General features: G+C 40.6%; 1 protein-coding gene across 4 annotated transcripts in view; it reads left to right on the forward strand.

Annotated features, from left to right (window-relative positions):
* Positions 1-19,634, forward strand: part of Astn2 (astrotactin 2) — a 979,028-nt gene that overhangs the window by 575,354 nt on the left and 384,040 nt on the right. For all 4 annotated transcript variants that reach the window (XM_048459341.3, XM_085686116.2, XM_085686117.2 and 1 more), the window contains one exon: positions 4,669-4,819. In XM_048459341.3, the coding sequence (XP_048315298.3) occupies positions 4,669-4,819 (151 nt within the window). The remainder of the gene's footprint in view (positions 1-4,668; positions 4,820-19,634) is intronic.

Genomic DNA, 19,634 nt, shown 5'->3' on the forward strand with positions numbered 1-19,634 from the left:
ACAGAGACCCAAGAAGGATAAAATATTATCTGAGTAAACAGGAAGCACAGAGCAAACAACTTCCAAAACTACAGAAAGGATAAAGATATCTGGCTGACTGTACAGTCACCCAAGGTTCCTCTGCAACATTTGGGACATCCACCTTCAACCTACAGGCCTAGAAAATATGATAGACTTTTCTGTGAAGGAGAAATTTTGAATGAGTCTTCTATCTTGTCTTGGCAAAGTTTGGCAGTCATTTATTTTGTTTCCTGATTATCCAATTTGAACAACATAATGGTAGCACTCGAAGCAAAGGCAGTTTCTTGTCCATTGTCTAGCTTAGCACAATGAAAGTGTACTCCATTTGGAGGTTCTTTAATGAATGTCATTTTTTAATTAAATATATGCTTCCAGGAATAGACATGTTTTACTGGTATGAAAAGTCTTATGTTATTAAAAACTCTTAAATGTCATAGTCTGTATGTCTCTGAAGTATTTGAAGACCATCTGTCTATGTAAAATATATCTCTGTTTGACTTTGAAAACATACCTAACATGACCACATATTTGATGTTTAGATGACTGACAACTAACTGGTGTTGTTTAATTATCCTAAATTGTTCATAATGATAAGTTTTAAGGACTAGAAATTTACATACCCTTTTAAATGAGCTGTATACCTTAAACAAAAGTAGAACATATATACAGTATAGCAAAAATAACTTTAAATTTGTATCAATATATAAAAATCCATACCTATGTAAAATATTTGAGACTTGTAGTTGTTTTTTTTTTTGGTTAGAAAGGAGATTCATTAATCTATCCTTTTATTGTATCATTTCAAATGCCCATTTTTCTCTTCAGAATGTGATTTCTGAGTCTAATTCCCTTTCATAGTTTTCTTCATGACCATGACCAATAACAACTTGTAATCAACCCCCTTAAACAATGACAAACATTCACGAAATGACCATAAACCACCAACTGCACTCTTGGTAATGTAAGTGTTGTGTTTTCTAGATTGTTTCTTGTTTTCTGTGGGTGATTTCATCTTTAGGGGTCCCTGACAAAATTGGAATAATGGTTAAGTTCTGAGAGGTCTAGCTGGAAATTTTTTGTTGCTGTTGTTTAATCTCTGCGTGATGGGAAAGTGCAGAGTTTTTCTGAAGTCATGGCTGGAATAGTCTGTGAGGCCAGACCATCACAACTAACAGCTTTAAAATTTTTCACGATGCAGAATTTTGAGGAACCTGCAACAGAGTCACCCTGAAAGGCTGGATGACCTGGACTATTTGTCTTTATTGGTGTTTGTTCCTTTTTTTATTTTTCCTTTTGAAAACACCTAAATTTTAAAGATAATGCAGAACAGCTTCAAAGCAAACAGCTGAGACTATGCAGCCTCACAGACTACTACAGCCAAGATTTAATCATAATTTTAAATTTTCTCAAGATCCCATAAGATTACTAACACCCAATCAACAGGAAGTAGCATAAAATACTATGCCCAAATTCTCAAAATATTGTTTTTAAATGTTTGTTTTCATTTAAAGGGGTTGATTATAAATGGCAAATGGTCATAGTCAATCTCCTTCTGAAGAAAAAAGGGGGATATAATATAGAAATGATGAAAAATGCAATTATTAAATCTACCTTAATCCAAAAAACAGTTGTTAATCCCAAAATGCCTTATATAGGTATGGATTTTGGTTTACCGATACAAGTTTGAGATCAATTTTGTTATACCGCATGTATATTTTTACTCTTGTTTAAGGTATTATGTTTATGCAGCTCATTTGAAACTGTAATTCATAGTCAAACATGCAAATTATTAGTCATCTATAATACAGTCAAACTTACAGTCATGTTAGTTAGGTTTTCTAGATATGCAAAGATATATTTCAGATGGATAGGTAACTTCAAATACCTCAAAGAAATATTTTAATAGCTTAGAATTCTTTGGATGTGAGATATCTGCTCATGCAACACCAGCTACTTCAAGAGAAGAATGGGCATCGGAGAAGCTCCTTATGGAGCTTGATTTCAAAATGACAAGATTAGTCATTTGGGCAAGAAAATATTCTTTCTGGACTGATTGACAATATTCTGCATAAATTGGATATATAGAACATGCAGAAAAATTACTGCTGAACTTACCAAAACAAGGTGGGTCACTTCTGTTTTACAAAAAAAAAAAAATCTCCCAGACATTCTGCAGGACACAAAAGAAAGTGACTGACAAATTTGTCAAAATAGGTGGGACAGTCCTTCAAATTTCCTGCTTCACTGAGAAATCTGCCAGATGTTCTAGACCTATAAGCTGAAGATGAATGTGCTAATGTTACAGAAGAACTTCGAGTGTCTGTCCAGAGAGCCATATGACTCTGCCATGTCTAGAGTTTTGAAATTTGCTTACAATACACTTCCTAGTTATTCAGGTATCCTTCTTGATGGGGTTGAAAACGAGATAGTTATAATTATAATTTTTCCTTATTTATGATAAAAGATAAATTAGATATTAAATTTTAGACTCACAAAGATAAGATAGATGAAAGAGTATTTTCTTTAATTTTGTCAAATACAAATAGACTAAATATGTAACTGTAATTCTTGCTTGGTAAAAATTTTGTTTTATGTAATTTTACAGTGTTAAAGTTAAAACCTTCCTTGTTAATTGGACACAAGAGGGGAGATGATGTGGCATGCCCTTCTGTATGATGTGAATATGTCTTACTACCATTGATTAATAAAGAAGTAGATTTGACCAATAACCAGACAGAATAGAGTCAGGTGGGAAATGCAAGCAAAGAAAAAGGAAAAAAAAGACAGAGTCAGAGAGATGCCAGCAGCCACTGGAGAAGCAAAATGTGGGGTAAAAAGCCATGGCCATGTGGCAATCTATAGAAAAATAGAAATGGGTTAATTTAAGTTGTAAGAGCTAGTTAATAATAAGCCTGTGTTAATAGGTCAAATAGTTTGTCATTAATATTGAGCCTCAGAGTAGTTATTCAGGAACTGGTGGGTGGGAGAGAAACCTCCCGTTATAAAAACATTCAATATTAAGGACCAAGTTAGCTGTGCTATAATATTTCCTATCCTTAGTGGATTATTCTTTTTTGTTTAATTTACTTAAAAAAATTAATTTTATTATTTGTGAACTATTTATTTTTCTTTTAGGACTGTCTATATCCTTTCCTTTTTCTTTCTTTAGTACCTAAGCACCTTTTAAAACATATTGTACCTTTTTATTAGCTTTTTGTGTCTGGACCTGAATTTCTATCTGTCTGCCGCGTTCTCTGACTGTGTGAGCCAAGTCTTAAAGGGCCAGTCCAAATGCTGCACAGTTCCACTTACATGGCACCTGTGGCTGGTTCCGACTCACAGGCAGAGGCTGGGAGCCACACCTTTGTGTGGTGTAGGAATCAGTCAGTCTGAGATACTATGAGACTAGAAAGCCTCATCTGGCTCCTTGTCCAGAACTTTTGTTAACTTTCTCAGGTCTTGTGTTTGGATATTCTAGCTCCATGCTGGGCACCATATGTAATAGTACTACTTTCTTGTCAGGACCTCCAGCCTGCAAATAATGACTTGGACACATTATTAATTATAAAATCTCAGCCTTAGCTTAGACTTGTTCCTAACTAATTTTTTAAACTTAAATTAACCCCCTTCTTAAAAATCTAGGTTCTTCCATATGTCTCATTACCTCATCTCTATACTGCCCCTCCTGTTTTCTCCACATCTGACTGGTGACTCCATTTTTCCCCCTCAGAGTTCTCTCTCTGCCTGAAAGTCCCTCTTGTACTTTCTTGTCTAGCTATTGGTTGTTCAGCTTTTTATTACACTAATCACAGCACTATATCTTCACCAGAGTACAAATATTCCACAACAAATCGTGTCTACCCCAGTGCAAGCATATCACTTCAGAGGAGCTCTTTAGCCATTAAATAACAACCAAAACTCTTGTCTTTATTGCCCATATTATAGAATCCATCTTATGGAACACCATCATACTTGTGGCAGGTCTATAAAGAACAGTAGCTTTGAGGAATCTCATTTGGAGAGAATCTTATGAACCTCCAAATAAGAGTTATTGACAGTTAACAGGACAAGCTGAATGCAAAGGTTTGAAAACAATATTCTGGTGTTTGAGGGCCAGAATCTTGAATTTGTGCTTGGCTCTCTTTTTATAGCCTGAACAATTTGTGGACAAATCCTACGACCTTTGGTAGCCACAGTTTTATAAATTGAATCATAGAGATGCTGTGCAGACATTTCTAAAAAATTGTGCAAACAAATGGTCAAATGCTGAGTATTCTCGTTGATGCAACTTTCTTTTGTAGGGGTGGGATACAAGTGGAACTTGATGCAAACTTTGGTTCTATTATACTATAAAATTGGTGGTCCTTAGGAAAGAATATTCAGATTTCTAACACAGCTCCTTTATTGACAAAATGGAAATCTCATAACAAAATGGAAAAATATATGAAGAAGATGTAAATCTCTTTTTTTAATCAAAGCAGGGTGTAAGCACTATGCTCATCACTGTTTTCTCCTTTAACCCTTTATTTGTCTTATTTTCCTAATTATAAATAAAATAATGACTTCAAATGTGTTGAATATTTATTAATTTTACAAAAGCAATGATGCAGGTATCACTGAGGTTTAACCATGCTCTTTTTTTCCAAGGGAAGAAGCGATGCTGTCCACCTACTTCGAAACCATCAATGACCTGCTGTCCTCCTTTGGTCCAGTTCGTGACTGCTCAAGGAACAACGGGGGATGCACCCGCAACTTCAAGTGTGTGTCTGACCGCCAGGTGGACTCCTCGGGATGTGTGGTGAGTCACTGCCCCATGCACTGGTCCCGCTCTGCAAGAGGATACAGGTGAAAGAGGATCACAGCACTCAAAGCTACTGCTTCTGTGCCCTCCAATTAGCTGGCTTCTGGAGTTGCCTCTTCTGTGAAGTGGGATGATTAAGGTTATATTTTAGAAATTTGAGAAAAATGAAATAAGATAGTATAAACTAAGTGTCGTTCTTAAGAGGTTTTGGATTCTAGAAGCTTGTACCGCTTCTGATGTTAAAACACAACCTGTCTTAGCTCTGTCAGCACGGTACAAGCAGGGGAATGTCAAAAAGGTGAAAATAGTACCGAGTGTGAATTCTTCAGTGTGGTTTAGAAGATGGGACAGCTGACACCCAGGATTAGTAATAGACTTCTTTGGGAAGTGGTATCAAAAATGGCTTTGCAAGCATGGATCAATTTGGTGTTAAGAAAAATGGCACAGAGGTACAGAACAGGGTGAGGGTAAAGGGAAGAGACCTTTTCTTCCATGGGATGCTTATCTAGTGTGAAATAACAGTGCAGGAGAAGATAAGTGAAGATCCATGTGGTTTATTCTGAACTTGATAGTTTATTTTTTAAGAATGACCTAAGGTAGTTATCCAAATTTTAAATTCTGGAACTACAACTATAGAGGGGTGCATGAATCATGGACCACAGGTTTTAACAAGTAAATATGTGTACATGTATGGATATGTGTACATGTGTTGAAGTGGGTAGAGTCCAGACATACATTTGTAAAGCATTGCAACTGGCAGGCAGGCAGGCTCAGCCTGGCATTCAGCGCTCCTCATTTGGCTCCTGCCCAAGCCCTCCTTGCACATTGCTCCTCACTTGACTTCATTCTATGCTAGAGCCAAGTGGACCTGATTAGATCTTATTCTTTGAACACGCTGCTTGTTTAATGCTTCCTGACCTTCACTTATAGCCAATTTCTCTGCCAGCCTTTGGAGCAAATCAGTGGACATGCTTTCGGATCTTTGTCCCGTCGGAAGGCATCCTCCTCCCACGGAGAAAGTGTAGTATTGTCTATACCTACCTTTCTTTTTTTTCTTGCATCACTTGGAATATTTTATAGTGCAGACTGCTGCAGGTTTGTCTCAACCAATAATCTGAGTGAGAACTCAGGAAATCTGTTGACTCAACTCAGCATACCACAATATTCATCTTAGTAAGAACAGGAAGAAGAAAGAGGCAGGGTCAGTAATGGGAGTCACTGTTCTGGACTAAGTTCTTCATTGTGAGCCAAGAAAGATGGAATACACAGTTGGCACATCCTTATACCAGGGAGAAACAGTCAAAGCTTAAGAGACCAGTGAAAGAAGCTTCTAGAATATGAAAGGATACAACAAAACTGTATTTTAGATTCAGGAAATCAACAGTGCTTTCTTAAGAGGTGGATGCAGAGTTTATTTACTTCAGTTTTCATGATTGTAAGTGACAGAAAGTTGACACAGAGTAGTTCAGGCAAAAAGTAAAAACTATTTTTTTTCTAGACATAAGTAATGATCAGGCATGCACACATGACTTAGGAGGCTCGAGCCACTGTGTTAGAACTGCTTTTCTCTTCCTAGCGCTGCTTTCCTCTGTATCATACTCTGAGTCCGGTGGGATAAAACACCCTTCTTACTCACTTCAATGACAGCAATGGAGTGTCTTACGGGACAAACTTGACTCTCATCCCTAGCCCTTCATTGATCAATCGTGGGGTCAAGGGGATGAACCAGACTAATCTCCAAATGAGTCCCATGGATAATTTCAATCAGAGGCAGCTGGATTTGAAACATGTAGATCAGATAGGTACAGACATAGATGCCCAAGGAAATGTGAGTCCCAGAAACCAGAAAGATAGTTATGGGTGCTGTGCCAGCCTGTGTGTCAGCAGTCTGATTCAGAACATAGCAGTCAGCCCTTCAAGCTTCAGACTGGAAAGACAGCCAGTGAGGAAGAGGGGAATTTGCTCACATTGTAGAGCCAATCAGTGGAATCTTCCAAATTTGTATCTGCAAAGTATGATAGTAGCTTTTATAAGGAGTTTACCATTGTTTCTCTTTCCTCAAATACTTAACTTCTTTCTTCATAAGGACTGATATCCCTGAGGAATAACACACAAGCTGCAGAAATGGTGGTGGACCCCCATGTGTATAGCATGTTGTGGTGTGCATGTCTGGAAGTAGGATGTCTCTTTCTTGGCCATTACCATAAACTGGAAAAATAAGAGGCGAGAAAGGCATTTTATAGAGATTAAGAGAAAATTCAATAATCTGATAAGTTTCAGAGGCTTTCCCTTTATAGTCAGAGGCTACAGTTAAAACTCTGGTACATCGAATGTGAGGCAAACTGCTGCGTCAGACAGATAAGAAACACCCCTTTACACCGAGGCTTAAAATCTGTCTCATGCCTCCCCTCCTAAGAAGTTTCATCTGGCATAAAAATGATCACATTTTATTTTGTGTGTGTGTGTTCATATGTGTGTGCTTGCATGAACTGTGAGGGGCAATCTCTGGTGTAATTACTCGGGCTCCCCCACCCTTCATTTTCCTTGGAGATAGGCTCTCTCACTGGCCTGGGCCTAGCAGGCTAGATTGTCTGGCCAGCCAACTCCGGGTATCTGTCTGTCTTTGACTTTACTACACTGAGATCACAAACACATGCCAACAATGTATCCCCTCTCCCTTTTAGAAGGTGGCTTCTTGTAGACAGAGACTGCTCTTACATTTCCTGGCCTCCCAGACCCAAATAATCACACAGAAACTGTATTAATTACAATACTGTTTGGCCAATAGCTTAAGTGTATTTCTAGGTAGCTCTTACATCTTAAATTAACCTTTTTCTATTAATCTGTATATCGCCACGTGGTAGTGGCCTACTAGTAAGGTTTCATGAGGCAATTGACATTTGTCTTCTGCAGTGGCTGTATGGGCTTCTCCTTGCCTACTCCTGACTCCGCCTACTCTCTCTTCCCCATTTGCTTGGAATTCCCATCTTGCCCTATTCTGTGCTGCAATAGGCCCAACACAGTTTCTTTATTAACCAGTGGTATTCATAGCGTACAGATGGGAATCCTACATCTGCTTCTAGGGATCAAACTCGGTTCCTCATAGATGCAACACAGGCACTTCAACAACTGGGTGGTTTCCCCAGCCCCATTATACTTTGCATTAAAACAAACAACCCCTTACAACCAATGTGCAACATGGGTTCCCTCATGAATAATTGAGTCTATGGGGTATAGAATGACTTCTTGAGGTCTTACCAACAGGTGGCAGGATGGAGGATCAAGACCACAGCTTCATTATTACTTCTAGAGTCAATGCCATTTGGAGTTATCTCCTGCCAAGCTTAGAGGAGTGAGATGGTTTAACCTGCATGAGATGGGTTTCAGTAATAATTTTATCAGTGCCTAGTAGTGGCATCAACAGTGTCCTCCTTAATACTTCCAAATGGAACAACAGTTCTTAAATGTACAGATTTTCTACAAGATGAAAGAACACAGCAGAGTGCTGGGAGATAGCTTAGCAGCCGAAGTGTTTGCTGTGTATACAACAGGACTAGAGATCTGGTCCCCAGAAGCCACATTACTGCTGAGTGGGTATGGCAGCCTCCTGTAATTACTGTGTCAGAAGGCAGACACGTGAGATCCTGGAAGCAAGCTCACTATCAAGACTAGCTGTATCAGTAAGCTCTTAGTTTGACTAAAAAACCTTACCTCATAGAGGAAGGTTTTTAAAAAAAATAGGAACAATAGAAGAAGGTGCCTGATAGCAACTTTGGTCCCCCACATACATTTGGCCACATGTGCATAAATACATCACAAATACATGCACACATATTATATATTCAAACACATGATTAAAAAAGAAAAATTATGTAAATAATTTAATGAACAGTGCTTTAGATTTGTAAAATATAATTTCTGTATGAGAAAAGGTATTTGTAAAATACCATTTCTGTATGAGAAATATTAATAATGCATGCACCTAACATATATGAGATTGGAGCTACACAAACATATGAGCACCTGAATTGGAGAAAACCCTCTATGATGCTTCTATAACTGAATATCATTTTTGACTGACTATATCCATTGGAAGCAGAAAATGAATTCCAGCCAATTCTGGGATTTTCCTCCCACTTCTCTTTTTAAAAATTCATAAGGAGTCAAGAGGATGTGAGGTGCTACACTGTCACCTCTGGTTGCTACCTGCTACCTCTTCTGAACCTATCCGTCTTTCTTTTTCCTTTTGGTACATACTGCAACCTTTATGTTCCCACCTGATTTATGGACATGTGATCTATATTGGTATCAGCTGTTTGGTATTCTTCATCTTACTATGGGGTCGTATAAGACTTGAGGGGTCTATCCACATAATAGCTTTTCCTACCCCACAAGTACATTAGAAATATTCACGTATTCACTAGTTTTTATATGCCATCCGTATATGAACAAGACTGTCCAAAGTTCTCTTGTTCTACATTTGCCATGAAAGCATTTGTAGTCTGTGGTTTTTATAAAAGTGAGTGCAATTGACCATTTCTGCCATTAATGAGAAAGATTCTCATCTACCACTACCAGAAAGGCAAGCAAAGCCTCCCTTTGCCTTCAGAGCCTAAAACTCACCAGATATGTGTGTGTGTGTGTGTGTGTGTGTGTGTGTGTGTGGTTTCCAGAGTTTGAGTTTAGGCTTTGTATCTGCTAAGTGAGTACTCCACCACCAAGAGATAATCCCCAAACACAGCACTCGATTTTATAATAGTCCCTGATCCACTTCGCGTTTAGCCTGACAGGAACAAAACATCAAGTTCCATTTCAGGAAAATTGTAATTACATGTTTCTTATTGACTTTCAACATTCTTTCCCAACTCTCTTGGTCTGTACTTCTTCACCGCGCGTGGGAGGAAGTCTCCGTCTGCAACAGCACTCATCCTTTTCCTGTTCTCTTGTTTTATTTGGCTTGAGGATGATGTATCTCACTAATATAAAATGACCGTGAATTGTGGCTTGTGATTATCATCATTAGGGCAAAAAACAAAACCTTTCTAAGAAGGAATACACCTGAAGTCAATGAGCATGATATGCTATCATACCTTACAACAAAAAGCGAGTTTGTGTGTGGAATTAACATTAATGATTGACTGTCCTTCAAAGGTCGCTTTTATCATGGTTTTTCGGGGCAAAGGTATCCTGAAATAAGGAAGAGAAAAACAAATGTATGTGTGGGAGGGACACAGTGGTACTAGCTATAAATATGGAAAAAAGGGTTGATAGTTAAGGAATGCATCCTGAGGGGCATCTGTGGAAGCTAGACAATCTAGAAGAGATACATCTACCACCGCCAGACAGAAACACTTTCTGGCTGCCCCTGGGATTGCAACCCAGTAAGGCTCCCTTTGGACCTCTAGCCTACAAAATAGTAATATATTAATTTGTGTTGTTTTAAGAGTCCAAGTTGTAGTACTAAGCCATGATACATGATGTTAATGTAGTAGGAAAGCAATATGGGGGTTAATGGAGTGGATAAAATATAAAGAAGTTTTGTGTCTTTTTTATTGTCTGACATTTCTGTGCAAGCCTCACCTCTTGATCAGGCATGAAGTAAGAAATAGTGAGCGAACACTGGAAGAAGAAGGGAGCCCAAAGCAGAAATGTCACAAACCTAGCAAGTGTGTTATCAACATAGTTTTACACGCAGGCTATGGGTCTATTTATTGTATGGCAGCATATAAAATCTCATCAAGACAGACAACTAAAACAAAAAGAACACTTAATCATGGCATCATGGTCAAGCCTTCCTTCACCATCTCGGAGTGACCATTGCCCCTGACACATTCATGTGCTGTGTCTTTGAGTTGTTCCAGTTTACTCGTCCTAGGGGGACACCCTGGGACTGACCAGCAATCCAAGTTCATCCCCCTCACTTCGCAAACTGTCAGTGGGGTTACTTTGCTCTATTTAGATAAAAACCATGAACAGGAAGGGGAAACTTATTCAGTGTTGACATCCCTGAGATCCCGAATGCCAAAGGTTTTTCAACGTCTGGGGTGATAAGTGTAAGACTCAAGAAATAGACATTTATGCCTCCAGTATTCAAAGCTTGAGACCTACAGCACTTGGCACTCAGATCAGAACAAGCTCTGAGTCTTCAATGCCAGAAGCTAGTGCTGCAGCCCTTGAATATCTGTGAACTGGGACGTTTGTAACATGAGAAGGTAGACACTGACACTTTACATGGGCTAGTGGTGCAGCTCCCACGTTTGGATGAAAGCACCCTCAGTTCCTAGTTCTTTCCCGCTCTTCAGCCCCCCTACCAACCGTTCCCTGTGAGTTCCTTTGCTTTATAGCTGCCAAGTGAGCTGAAGGCTTGAAGCACAGAGAGTCCCAGAGTCTTATAGTCACCTCTCGGGTACCTTCTAACTTCCGTTGCTGTCTGGAGCCTCATTCTATTAGCCCGGATTCTGTCTGCTCTTAATGTTACAAATTCAGCCTGTTCCCAACCCATGATGAAGGCCACAAGTATGTGAGTGAAATGAGGATATGGCTGCTCTTAGATATCACTGAAGAGAAGGGTTTTATTGTAGATATGAGGGAGAGAACAGTCAGAGACATCTGGAAGGGTCCAGACTGCATATGGACAGCAGAGTAGACTGGGTCATGTGAGGTAAGGAAGAGAGTTGGGAATGAGAGAGAAGAAGAGAAGAGAGACGGGGAATAGAAGACCAGGAGCTGAGAGCAGAGAAATCAAGAGAAGAACCAAGAGGCCAAGAGAGTGTATGGGAACCAGGAGAGCATGTAGCCAAATGATTGAGCTCTATGGCACTCAGAGGCTAGGGGAAGGGAAGCGAAGCCCAGACCCTCGGCTGAAAAGGTTCAGGGTAACAGACAGAATAAAAAGTGCTGGGATTAACCATGGTACTAAGTGAGATTTTTCCCCAGTTTCTTGGAACCTGAGAGTAACTGATGAAGATCATCTAGAATAAGGGTTTTTTTTTTTGGTATTTTTTAAGGCTTACTGTTTTCATTTATGTGCATGTGGGGGTAGGGTTGAGCATATGTATGGGTAAACATGCTTGCAGGTGCCCATGGAGACCAGAAGAGAGCATCTGATCTCCTGGGACTGGAACTGTCTTATGTGGGTGCTAGAGATAGTACCAGGGCCTTCTTAAACACTTACCCGTCTCTCTAGCTCTATCCATAAGCTTTGATTGGAGGTCTCTCTCTCTCTCTCTCTCTCTCTCTCTCTCTCTCTCTCTCTCTCTCTCTCTCTCTGTGTGTGTGTGTGTGTGTGTGTGTGTGTGTGTGTGTCTGTGTCTCTGTGTGTGTGTAGACACAGACGGAGAGACAAACTGAAAACCATTATACTAGCGAACAGTGTCCTTAGACTAACCTGTAAACAGTAAGACAAAATCTGCTAAAGCAGACAGAAAGAACCATGACCTGCTTCTGCAGATTTTCAGTGCATATGAGAGAGGCGCAGTCTTGCTTGTACACAGCCTCTGTTTCTGCCTATCACATGCCTCAAATAAGAACCTACTTCAAGCTTTGGCAGAATAACCGAAAAGGAGTTTCTCCTCTTATCCTGCATGAATAAGGCTGCAGAGTCCACGGTATCAGGAAGAGATCACTCGAGGCTTAGTGTGGCCCATGCAAGGCTCTCTGAGCGTCCTGAGTTGTTTGGCGTGATCGCTGGAGCAAGGCCTCCTGGAGGGGGAGTCACAGCTATAGTATCCCTCAGAGTTACCATGAATTATTTGAAACAAACAGACGACAATGAGGACATTTTGGTGAATGATGGAGGGGAATTATATTTAGAAATAGGAATACAACTCAGAGTTTGAGCACCTTTTATCCAATTATGAGGACCAGAGTTTGGTTCCCTGTCTCAGTGTCTTATTTCTGTGAAGAGACACCATGACCACAGCAACTCTTATAAAAGAAAGCAGTTTAAAGAGGAAAGATTAATTCGACTCAAGGATTCAGAAGATTCAGCTCATCCAGGTAAGGAGGGTACGGCAGAACAGAGCAGAGACCGTTCACATCATATCTGCCAAGAAATAGGGCAAAATTGATATAGGAAGAAGCCATGGCAATATATAGCAGGTCACAGACGGTGACCTGCTTCTTCCACTTAGATCCTTCATCCTGTCTGTCCTCACCTCTCAGAAATGCTATCATATTAAGGAACCACCACAAGATTAATCAATTGATTAGCTGAGAGTTCTCTTGATGAAGTCTCTTCATCAAGATGATGATCTTGATGATCATCTCTGGAAATGATCTCGCAGACAAGTGTGCTTCCGCCTAAGCATTTACTAGTCCAGTCTAGTTGACAGTCGGATAAAAGAGTGCAAGGCTGCCTTTCTGCAGCCTGACGCTTACCTTACTCATGGTATCCCCTTAAACCTTCATGTTCCACCTCTGGCTACTGGGAAGGATAATCTCAATCTCATAATACAATAAGCATTCAGTCCATCTCATGAATTTCAGTAGTCTTCACAGATTCAACAGGTTTCATAAATTCCAAACCACAACATCCTGCAATACGCAAGGCAAATTTTACCATAAGCCTCTGTAGAAATCAAAAAGAAAGCTACATCCTTTCACTGTACAATGGCAGAGAGTAAATGCCCCTTTTCCAAAATGAAGAAGGAGGACATGAGAAAAAAAAGGTGTGAGACAGAAGCAAACCTAAAATGCAGCAGGGCAAAGAACACAGGCTGTGCCCCGTGTCTTGAGTCTGGTGAGGTTTGGATGAAGATATGAGCTTTGACAAGCTGTGAGTGCCCGGCTCCTGTGCATATGTGATTTGCTGCATACACTCTCTGTTTTAGTCTGGCTTCATGTGTTGCTTCCAGCTCTTCGGGAGAGACTGATTTCATGGCACCTCTAACTTTCAGGATTCTTCCTTTCAACTTCACAGTCTTACTTACACATTTTCCTCTTGGGTACCTAATTTAGGGAAGCCCACCTAATATATGTAATTTGGAACCCAAGGCCTTCCTTGGAAATCTCTAGTGAAGGATCCATGACATTGTGATCATAGTATTCTGAAAGCCATCAAAACCAACAGCATGTAAGGCCAAGATCTGCTGCTAACACTGGTGTTCTTTGCAGTCCTGGGTGGCTGAATGTGAGAAACCCTCGGCGCTGTAAATCTGGCCAACAACAGGCCTGCCGCAGACTGAAACCTGTGATGTTCTCAACCTTCCTTTGTGAAATGAGTTAGTCCATCACATTTAAGCTTAGCCTCACACAGAGTTTCAAGACAGAGACAAAATGTAGGCAAAACCTTTTACCTGAATGTAACAAAGATCGTCTGTACTACAGTTTCAATAGTGTCCTCACAAGCGCAGTGTGTATGGTTCACACTTCCTCAACATTCTGGCCATTTGAGCTTCCTGCAGTGAATTTCAATTACAGCATTATAGGCTCACTTACACCTGAATTTCTAAAATTTTAAAAACTTTTCGCATAAATCAATTCTAAAGCTGTAAGGACTACATAGTTGAGTTACACACTGTTGCGATCCTCCTTCTTGTACCCGCTTTCTGCATTAGTTAGTTTTTTATTTTCTTTAACAAAAATAATCTAAAAAAAAAGAAAGAAAAAGTGTAGGATGAGTTATTTTGAGTTCATTATCTCAGAAGATTCAATTCAGGCCAAGTCTGGCCAAGCAGAGAAACTTAGGCCATGGCAGTCAGTCTGGAAACAGAGAAAAGCAGGCACAGAAAATGGATGGAGCAGGAATACAGTAAGAACACAGCTCTAGAGATCTGTATCCTCCAACTAAGCCTGACTTTTTTCCATGACTCTTTCATGTAAGTCATCATCTGTGAACATGCCAAGAAAACAGTCAGTTGATTTGGTGAGATCCCTTTAACTTATTTTCTGTGAAAGTGAACTCCTGGACATGGCAAGAGATGTGACTTACTAATCCTTAAATCAATTTTTAAGGATTCATTTATTTTATTTTTTCTGTATGAGTATTTTGCCTGCATGTACATCTGGGCACCATGTGTGTGGTAGCACTTCTGGAGCTAAGAAGAGGGTGTCAAATTCCCTGTAGCTGGAGTTATAGACAGTTGCAGCAGCCATGTGGTATGCTGTGAATCCAACCTGGGTCCTCTGGAAAAGCAGCCATCTCCACAGTCCTGAGCATTTCTTAACAAATTCAAGGGTACAGTCATAACTAACTGTCACATCTTCCAGTTGCCACTGTATCAGATCAAGGATTTATTCCACGGTATACCTGTATCTGGCATTGTAAATGGAAGAGGAGTCACAAAAACAAGAGTCTCATTTTATTTAAACTATTCTAGAAGGACGTGTAGGGCTCAGCAGGGCAGCAGCGTTACCTTCAAGTCTTTATTTCGTGGTGTAAGAAGACAACAGGGTTAATGTCAGTGCTAAGGAAAAGGGGACGGTGGGTGGGGGAAAGGACATTTTCAGCACCTACTCTGCACAAGCTCACTTGTGTTCATGGCAGTCAGTTTTTTAAGATTATCCTCTTAGCTGGATGCCATTGTGTCCGCTCTTCAAATGGAGAAATGCCAGTGATAAACAAGCAACCATCCTTGCAAAGGCTGCATGCGACTGGGGTTCTCAGTGCTTTGCTTGTCTCAGCCGATTCCATTCTCACTGCCTTCATGTGAGCGAATTATTATTCCCACCTCCATTTTCCATGCCAGGTAAAGGAAATTACCTGTTAGGAAGTGTGTCTGTGAAGAGAAGCCGAGCGGGAAAGAAAATGAAAGGGGGCCTGACGCTGCGTAGATTTGTGTACTTGTGTGAGTGATGGTGTCTTCTGGAGGTGTTTTCTCTAGCATTTCTCAGCCCTGCCTCTGAATGCCAGCCCCATTTCAAGCTAGTTCCACTCTCCCCACCCCTTACAAAGCACCAGTCACATTTTTACCACCTCTTCTCCATGTTTTTCTGTTTCTGTTTTGACCTAAAATGCCATCGGGCCTCCCAAACAGCAGGAAGGACCAGAGGAGCCATGATTACCCACAGATGCTGAGAAGGCAGCAAGATGCCTTTTTAAAGGCAAGATGAGTAAAGAGAAGCATGTTCATTTATTCTAAGCTAGGCATCTCACGGTGCTGGTCAGGAGGAGGCAAGAGCTGGAATCCTGTCCAGTAAGGCAGAGAAAATTGCTCTCTCCCAACCCTCCTCACTCCCCACTTTTAATGACTTGATTGGGCTGTAATTAAAGAGAAAACCTAAAGAGGGAAAGAAAGACAAGCAGGAGGCATCAGAAAGTGAGAAATTGCTTTGAAGCCAGCTCAGACACAGCTGACCATCCTGTCTGCAGGGGCCTCCAGCCCCCGGGGGGAAATATCACAGTGCGGTTGAGCTTCCGTGGGAGCTGGCCCCTGGACAGCGGCCTCCCCTTCCCAGAAGCAGACTCAGGTTTAGTTCATCCCCATGCAGCTTTCCAGCAAGAGTGTGATGAATTCAGAACACTGCCAGGCGAGCCTTGCCAACATCTAAAATGGGAGGAATGATGCTTGCCACGCTTTCCTTTTTGAAAATTGTTCGAAAGATGCAGAGTCAGGAGGAAGGCATCTTTATGGGACTATTCCAGACTTCTAGACAGTGTCCTCAGCAGACTGCTCTCTCGTCTGTTAGGACCTGTTAGGTCCCAAAGGCGAGGATTCTCTGTGTATATCCTCAATAGGAATCCCAGGGATGATATTGTTAGTGTCATTAATAAGTGAATGGATAGATGGTGTGAATGATATCAGTTTGGATTGCTGTTGGTCCCCAAAGAAGATGCTGAAGTGATGACTGAGTGCCAGGCTCTGGGATAACTGCTTTAAATGCACCACACTGAACCTTCACTATGATCTTACTCAAATCAACTGCTATTATTACTCAGAAGAAGCGCATAAGACAGAGACTCAGAAAGCATACCATGCTTGCCCAAATCTCATCAACAGGGTAAACACAGTGTCAAAGTTCAAATTCAAGTCCTTCAGATTCCAAAACCAGGTCTCACAATGCGTGAGAGGGCGACTTGGAGTGACTGGGGACTGATCCTGAGAGATACAGCCAGTGTCTTTCATGTCGGAGAGCCTCTTTCACTCAACAGGTCCGTGACACAGCCTTCTTCCTCTGCTGTCAAGGGAACAGTGAGTCTGTGTGGAGAGTGAGACTGTCCTGACTTTGGGGCTTCAGTATAAGGCTCATGCTTTGAAATTGCTCTCCCATCAGATTTGTACATTTGAATAAGTCCTTTGTAAGCTTCCTGTATATCCAGCCCTCTTCTTCTCAAGCTATGCGAGGCGAGGGTGGGACAGCGCGGCATTCCCAAGATTATAAGGTGTGGCATTCTCATAAAACCAATGCACCCCTTTATGACATTAAATGCTTTATTCCTCCCATGACACTTGAAGGCTTGTCTTTTTTTTTCTCCTCAATTCATTTCTCTGGAACCTCTTCTTTCCTGTGTCTGATGGTATTTCTGGAAAGCTATGTTTATTGTATTGAAGTCATTATCCTTTAAAATCAGAGAGTCGACCCTGGCCTTCCAAAGTTATGGGTTTTGCCCCTTGACTCTTGGAAGAAAGGTCTGGGAAAAGGCACCTGATTAAGGCAGGAAATGGAAAATGTAGGCATGATTCTACACGTGTAGACACAGAGAGTGAGCATTATGTAAATTGCTTTAGGAAGGTGGCACCATGTGTGTGGTGCCTCAGTGACCAACCAGGGAAGGTGGCCAACGTGTTGCTTGTGTGTGTGTTAGGCTCCTATCTCTATCATCTGGAAAAGCACAGCTATAGATTGTATGGATGTCCGCTGTCGCTTCCCAGGAAGTCAATCTAGTGTTGAAAAGTACAGGTTCTGCCTTCTGAGAAACTTGGGTTCTGTCACTCTCTAGTCATGTGATCTTGGGGCAAATTATTTAAGACCTCTGAATCTCACTTTCACATTGAGTAAAACAGGGATCATAATACTTACCTAGGTAAGTTAGTCTCAGGACTGACTGAGATAATGGATTCAGATAGCCAGCCCCTGGCTGCAAGCATTCAGGAAACACAGTGGCTATTATCGTGATCTGTCTCCTGCAGGGATGATGGTGGTGCTGATGATGGTGATGCCTAAGATTGTTTAAGTGCTTGCTGTGCTCCAGTACCTAAGGCGACACAGGGAAGTTGACCTTGCATGGGTCTATGCAGCTACTAGAATGTAGAGAATGGAATTGTATAAAAAGCAGCCTAATATAGGAACTTGTCCTTAACCAGGGAAATTCTTTTATAAATATCGTTCATAATGGTTGCCTAATGTTCCATGGAAGAAAAGATATCATTGATTGCACTGACTTCTTAGGCACTTGGCCTGGAAACCACATCATTCTCTCCATCTTTGGCAGGGATTTGCACCTGCACATTGAATCGTTTTTGTAGATTAGGCCCTCATTCATTTTTTAAGGAAAATTTTCCATTGTTTTATGATTTAGGTGAAAGTGTCCCATACATAGGCTTTTTCTGTTTTTCAAAAGCAGCAGTGTTATGTTGTAGCTGGTGTTCACACTTTCTGGTTTAGGATCTTCCTCCTTTTCTACCTTCATGTTCAAGGGCAGTTTAGGGTGTTTGGTCAAATAGGCGCTTAAGCAAGGGAGTGATAAACAAAAGTGGCACTTTACAGAGCTCAGTGAAGTGTGCAGGATACCTGCAGAGAGGGCCAAATGCAAAGTGTGCAGTGTCAACGAGATGGTGGGCCTGTTTCTTCCAGGAATTGTGAAGAGATCACAAGCCGAGTATGCACATCTCAGTACATACACTGGGCACCCTCAAAGACTGCCTCTCAGCCTAGAGGCGTTAGATGCTGGTATTTGGATGAATGCCTTTTGCTTGGCTCTGAAGTAAAAAACTAGAATAACTGGATTCATCTTAATTACAATAATAGAATTTTTATATTTGTGAAGTATTTTCCCCATCTGGTCCTCAGTTTTCTTTATTTAAGGGATTTTTTTTGTAGCTTTTGCTCATTCAATTAAAATTGAAATCATTTTAAATGATTTCAAACATGGCTTAGATTTACAAATAAAAACTCAGGGTCTTTTTTCTCTACAACTTTCCGATTTAAGAGATAGCTGTGCCACATTTACTGTATAAAGAGACTTCCTATGCATGTCTCAAATATAAATAAGAGTTTATGTAAGAGTCGGAATGGAAGCAGAGGGCTGAAGCCATGGATGGTTCCATGATTAACAGCACGGCAACATTTAGCCATCTGCAAACACCAGTCCCAGGAGAGCCAATGTGCTCTTCTGGTCTCTGTAGATAGCAGGAGTGTACATAGTATACAGACATGTATGTATGCTAAACAACATTTAAAAAAATTAAAAAATAAATCTGTTCTTAGTGGAATCATAAAGTAAATTCAATTGTGTTGGAATCGTTTTCCATTTCAGAACTACATAGTCCTTTCTATGTTTTGAAAGAGCACTCCTGCCCCCTGCCCCTCGAAGGACAGCAAGCTCTGTAGCTTGGTAGCTGCTCACACTTGTTTTCTGTGTGTCAGGAATAAGATGATTGCTTAGAGCTGTTGCTCAGTTGTAGTACGTTTTACAAGCATGCTAGAAGACCTGACCCTAGTCTTGAGGACTGTGAATAAATAAAACAAATAACAAATAAATAAAATTGAGCACAAAGAAGATCAAAGCTATAGTTACACGTAACTGATACGTCCTGAGTTCCAGGCTGAGACTCTCCTCCATCTACAGAGCCTTCTTTTTTTATGCTTCTCATAAATTCTTTTATCTTTCATCATGAGTTCAGGAGACATATCAATGAGAAATGATACTACT

Source organism: Myodes glareolus, chromosome 3 (assembly GCF_982192425.1).
Source record: "Myodes glareolus chromosome 3, mMyoGla1.1, whole genome shotgun sequence".
NCBI classification, from domain to species: domain Eukaryota; kingdom Metazoa; phylum Chordata; class Mammalia; order Rodentia; family Cricetidae; genus Myodes; species Myodes glareolus.